The sequence below is a fragment of the Bison bison genome, unplaced genomic scaffold, assembly GCF_000754665.1.
Source record: "Bison bison bison isolate TAMUID 2011002044 unplaced genomic scaffold, Bison_UMD1.0 scf7180017864063, whole genome shotgun sequence".
Lineage (NCBI taxonomy): Eukaryota > Metazoa > Chordata > Mammalia > Artiodactyla > Bovidae > Bison > Bison bison.
The window spans coordinates 15,438,547-15,444,572 of NW_011494635.1; the positions used below are offsets into that span (position 1 = coordinate 15,438,547).

General features: G+C 56.0%; 1 protein-coding gene across 1 annotated transcript in view; it reads right to left on the bottom strand.

Moving 5' to 3' along the window:
* Positions 1-1,585: 1,585 nt before the first annotated feature.
* Positions 1,586-6,026, bottom strand: part of PRPF6 (pre-mRNA processing factor 6) — a 35,033-nt gene continuing 30,592 nt past the window's right edge. Inside the window, exons 17-21 of the mRNA XM_010836542.1 lie at positions 5,712-5,845; positions 5,015-5,106; positions 4,082-4,196; positions 2,211-2,337; positions 1,586-1,815 (exon numbers count right to left, since the gene is read on the bottom strand). Of these exons, the coding sequence (XP_010834844.1) occupies positions 1,663-1,815; positions 2,211-2,337; positions 4,082-4,196; positions 5,015-5,106; positions 5,712-5,845 (621 nt within the window). The 3' untranslated portion in view covers positions 1,586-1,662. The remainder of the gene's footprint in view (positions 1,816-2,210; positions 2,338-4,081; positions 4,197-5,014; positions 5,107-5,711; positions 5,846-6,026) is intronic.

Here is a 6,026-nt window from a genome sequence, read left to right on the forward strand (position 1 = left end):
GCTCAGCTGAGATGCCTCCTGCTGCTCATCCCTCCTGGGTCAAAGGGGTCTTTCCCTGGGGAAGCTCATGGCCACTCGCCCAAACCACCTTGCAGGGAGCTGGACCACAGCACCCTGCCGGGCAGCCTGTGGACACCATCCTGCCCTACCCCCAGCAGTGCTTCAGAACAAGGGGAGCTGAGGAACTCAGCCTTGAGCTGGAACTGAAACATGTCAGTGGAAGAAAAGCTAAGATATGTTTTCCCCAAGGAGAAAAGCAGTTTCACCACCACCCCAAGGCGTTAAGAAAACGACCCCCAGGCAAATAAGAAAGACATTTGCACGTGCTATCAGAAGCTCTGGAACTCTCCGGCCCAGCAGGAGGTCTCACCTGACCTGAAGTCAAAGGAAGTGTCCAGGAGAAGCCACACCCAACTGAGAGCTCCAGCTGCCTGTGGCCGCAGCCTGGGCCTCAGTTTCCACATCTGTGGAGGGACAGGCTGGGTTTCAAGCTCTTAGAAGGGCAACAGGCAGGACCCTTCCCACTTCCTCCAAAAATGACGGAAGGAAACTCCAGAGGCTCAGTGAAGACACGCAGGAACCTCCCCACGGCTGTCCAGACTGGCCTCACAGAGGACAGGAAGGATTTCCAGTCTCAGACCACCCTGAGGCACCAGCACTTCCTGAGCCCACGAAGGGACAGTCTGATCCTGCCCCGGGCTGGACCCAGCAAGGTCTGTCCTCTACAGGCAGACGCCCGCGCCCTAGGTGTTCACAGGGAGGGCGTGCCCCCCACCCTCGGCAGCCACAGGTCAGTGACTAACTCCAACACAAGGCAGAGAAGCCCCTCTGGGATTACTTCTTACAAGAATGTGTGGGAGCAACGGCCAACCGCCCTTCTTGTCACCACAAGTGACAATCCACCCACTGCCTCTGGACCACCCTTGACCTCCAGCTAGATGCCTCCACCCACAGCCAACACACCCGCTTCCCAGAGAGCTGGCTAGTTTCCAACTGGACACAAACCCAGGGATCCAGAGCCCAAGGAAACCTCCTGTCCTCACATGGTGGAAGCATATTCAAGTCTCCAGGTAACCAGTGCATTTTCCATCCAGAGAAAGAATGGGTCCAAGAGCTTTAGGGTAAAAATCACTAACTACAAATTAGCAAAAATTAACTCCCCCGCCAATGGGAGTGACCCTCTCACATGCCGAGGGCCTTTTCGCCATCCTGTGGTAGAACCTCAGGGGCCAGGCCCAAGAGCACTCAGGAAATTCACCCTCCTGGGGTGCACACAGCCTGCTGCTGGGGGACAGGAGGCACAGACCCCCTGGGGCGGGAGAAGACCCACACATGCAGGGGCACTGGGGTCACCTGGCCAGCTGGGCCCTTACTGTTCCCACACACAGCTTTTACCCAGAACACAAGTTCCTGCCTCCATCTCCAAAAAGCCTTACAGAGTTGCCCAGCTCTGCTGGCACTTCCTCTGCGGGGCATAGGCTCTTACGAGGCCTGGAGAGCTAGCCCTATCCAGTGTGGGGACCAGACTGGGATGGTCAAAGCACATGAGGGTAGGATTTGGAGAAAACCCGCTGCCACGAACCCCACGACTACTAGAAAACCTTTAATCAACAAGCAGGACGGCCACCACCCCCGCCCTAACCCCACCCCTGCGCAGGACACTCAGAAGGTGTTCTTGATGCGCGCCGCCACCAGCACCAGTATCTCCCCGATCTTCCGTTGCCAGTTGGCGATGTCCTTGGACGTGGCGCACCACAGCTCCCCGTGCCGGGGCTCGGCGTTCTCGCAGCGCCTCCTCACCTCCTCCCGCTGCTCCTGGGTGGGGACCGCAGATGCTTGAACCAACCCACTCCCACTGTGCTCTACCAGGCCTCACACCAGTGCCTGCACCCGCCCCCCAAAGAGGACCCACCTTCCACATCAGGCGGGGCAGGGTAGACCCCGAGGGCACTGGGCTCTGGAAAGTCTCTGTCCAGCAGGACAGGACGGCTGTGACACAAAGACAACCCTCAGGCCTCCAGCTCCAGCCCTGTTTCTGCCACAGCCCGGAGTCCCCATCACAACCAACTTGTTAAAAGATGCCCCCGAGCATCTAAATTTCAGGCTGAGACTCCAAGGCTACAGCCAGAAAGCAGCCATGGAAGCTGTGTCAGCCGCCAGCACTTCATTCGGGACTGGTGGGTGGGGGTCATGGGCAGCAGGCGCCTCACCTCTGTGCCGTGCTGCAGCTCAAACTTGTAAAAGAAGGCCCAGGCATCCCCCAGATCTGAATCAATCTTCACAGTGCGGTGGAACCACTCCCGGGCCTTGGTGATCTTCCGCTCGCTCCAGAATAGCCTATTGAGAAGCAGCAGTGGGGGACCACGTGGCCACAGATCAGTGCTGGTGGTGCTCTGGGGCCGCGGGAGCCACGCTGGGGGCAACCCTGGCCCGCTCCATGGTGGGCTAGACCTCGAGCCTTGTGACCCGCTGCAGTGGCAGAGAGTCAGGCACAGGGACTGCTGGTCTTGACCTCTCCCTGGAGAGCTCAGGCTCCATTGGGGTGCCAAGGGATGAGGCCTAGCCACCCAGAAACCCCTCCAGGTCACTACCTGAAACCCTCCTTCCTTCAAATGTCCACCCAAGGCATTTCTCAGAAAACCACCCACAGAGCAAGAAATTATTATCTTCCTCTGAGTAAAACATAGGGAGATGAAAGTAACCAATCGGACAAAAAATTCAATCAAGGCTGTGATTAGGGAAAGAGAAGTTTCTGCCTGCTCCTCCTTTTCACCTTCTGGAACATTCTGTCCTACCAGGCATCTCCAGAAGGAGCTGAAGCCCACACTGAAAACCTGGTCTAAAAGCAGACACAGACCCCTGAAACTAGGCCCAGGAGAAGATCCACAGCATCAGAAACCGAGTCAGGGTCCTGGGAGCCTTCCCCACGTGCCGGAGAGGGCATGATGGGCACTCTGACAGCCAGCTCCACCAGCTCCGCAGTCAAGTTCCAGAGCAGCTGTGCACTAGGCACCTCCAGGCAGCTGCCTTGGCTGGTCTCAGCTACAAAAGGGAGTAATTTCATGCCTGATAGCTTGATTGTTTTTTAAGCCTTGTGGTATTCTTAATTGCTCAGTGTCAGATAAACTGTGATTTAAAGAGCACAAACCCAGATAGCAGCACACAGAGCACCAGCCTGGGAACAGCAAGGAGGGACCTGTTTACTTTACAAAGCCTTTTACAAGGTTTTATGGCAGCCCTATCAGAGTAGAGCAGGAGGTGGAAGCATAGGCGAGAGGGAAGGAGCCCTGGGGACCCAGGTGGGGCCTCAGAAGTTCGTGGGAAGCCCCACACGCAGCACCCTCAGCCCCACAGCAGCCAGGGAGGAGGTGCTGGTGGGCACTGAGGAAGCAGCTGGGCCAGCAAGAGCACACAGGAGCCTCTGGCCCCACACACCCCCTGCCCTAGGCAGAGCCCTGACAAGCCCTCCACCCCAAGCCCAGTCACTTCCCAGCCTGACCACACCCAACCACAACCAGGTTCCGCTCCTCTCAGGCCACTGTCCTCCTTTGAGAAGGGAACAGAGAAGGTTCAGGAGGTTCTGAGGGCCCTCCACACCTCCCCGGGGAGCCACGGGCCCAGTACCCTGCACAAGCTGACCGTGGGGGGTCGCCTGCTCACCTCCTCTTGTCCTTGAGGCCAGCACCCTGAAGGACAGGTGGCCTCCACATCCCCAGGCACACCAAGAGCCTGACCAATGGGCCCTAGATTGTTCCCAGGGTTACACAGGTCAAACAGTCTGGCTTTTGGCACTAACACGATGGAAACAACTGTCTTGCTCACAGCTGTAACCTAAATTCCGTGTACCAGTGTCAGCAGGCCTGTGTCTGTCCTGCAACCCAAGACCCATGTTGGAATAAACTGAAAAGTGCGAGAGACAGAGAGCGCAGAAACCTGAGAAAGAACCAGGACAAGGGAAGGAGGGTCAGGGGCCCAGAAGAGACCACCCTCCCAGGGGTCATGACCAGGGAAAACTGCCTTGTTCTGGGGACCTGGAGACCCCAGCAAGAGGACTGGCACTGCCACCAGGACCCCTACTCACTTGGCCACAGCCAGGAGCACGTGGGGGTCATGCTCACACTTCTTCAGGGCGTCCACACTCTTGGTCTTCCGCTGGGGCCTCGCCTCCAGGAAGATGGCTTCAGACCACAGGACCCCTGAAATCCAGACATGCAGATGCCCATCTCAGCCATCACACACAGGGAGGCCTTTGAAGACTCAGGATATCCTCATCTGTGCCTCCCGCATGGCCGGGCCGCCTATGCCGCCCCATACTCCATACCCTCCAACCCCCACCCTGCGGCCTGCCCAGAGCCACAGGGCCCCACTGGCAAGGCCATGACATCATCCGGGGGGCGAGGAGGCTGGAAGTCCCAACAGCCTCCAAGGTTTCACACTCACTGACTAACTTCACAGCTGAGAATTCACTGTAACAAAGTAACAAAAAGTGCTACCAAGGATTTATGCAGAAAGAAAACCTGGGATTGATACCAGCCTAGAGATCGGCCTGAGGCCATATATCTGACATAAACCCAGAAAATTCTACGATGCCACTAAAAACTGTTCATCGTTAAGGATTCAGTGATAATGAAAAATCCTCACAGAATTTTCAACTGTAAAAAAAAAGGGGACAAAACAATACACAGTATGACTTGATTTTGTGCAATAATACAAATTATAACAATACAAAAAAGCTAAAATCAGTGATTTCCAAGTACTGGACTCACAGCAATTTTCATCTTCTCTTTTTTTACTCCAAATTTATTTATACTGCACAGGCACTAATTTACAGACTTGGGGTAAAATAGTAAAAAATTAACTCCTAAAAGAAAAAGAAATGGTAACATCTCAGAACATGCAGTCCAACTGCCCACACTGAAACTTGAGTTCAATCATCTAAATGACCAAGCATAACGGAGGAATTTTTGTGACTGAATCTGACACCTGCTGCCCGCAGCCTGAGGTGGGTGCTCACCAGAGTTGGGGCACTCCTGCAGGGCCTTGGCCATGAGCGTGCTGGCGATGTTCTTCAGCCCCGCACGGTACTCCAGCCGCACAGACTCCAGCCTGCGGAGAGAAACCCGGGCAGGGTAGAGCACTGTCCACTGGCAGCCTGATGAAGCAGAAGGTCCTGAGGAGCCTAAGTAGCTGGAGTTGTCTGTGCTGCCCAGCAGCTCGTCCACCAGAGAAGGGAGACGTGGGTGATCTCCACCCTCAAGCCTATGGGTGGCCATAAACCTGGACTCTGAGGTCATTCAGGTGTGAGTGAAGATGGGCAGGATAAAGACAGGCCTGCTGGGGCACCTCACGGCACTGACACCCTGAAGCCCCACACCTGGAGTCTGTGTGCACAGCCTCCTATGGACAGAATGCCATGTTTATCTGGCAAACTCCTATTCATCCCTCAAGGTCCCTCCCAGATATTACCTCTTCCGTAGAGTCCGCTATCTTGGCACCATCCACCCCAAGGCCCCCTCGTTAGCTCTTGGTTCCCGGGCACCCTCAATCCCACAAGCCACACTGCGTCCAACCATCTTCAGGCTCGTGTGAACACTCTCACAGCTGGAACAGGACTCCTCACAGACTGCACCTTCCCACAGAGCCTGAGCTGAAAGTGCTGCACCGTGGACTTGGTGTGAGCGAAGTCAGCTCCTGGGGGCACGGGAACTCACCACAGGCCGGGGTTCTTTGGGTTCTTCAGGCGAGACTTCTCCAGAATGGCCCGAGCTCGGGTCAGCTGCCCAACCTTCTCCTCCAGCCGGGAAAGCAAAAGCCACAGGGGGGTGGAGTGGGGACATTTCTTCAACTGCAGCCATAGACACAAGAGACAAGACTCAGCGGGCGTCTGTGACGCTGTGTCGGCACCTCAAGCTGAGTCAGGGCTACGTGTGCCCTCAGAGACCCAGCCACTTCACACCCAGGTCTGTCACTATGCACACGGTTGTAACGTACACACTTGTATGGGGCATTTTTGTGAGCAGGCTGTG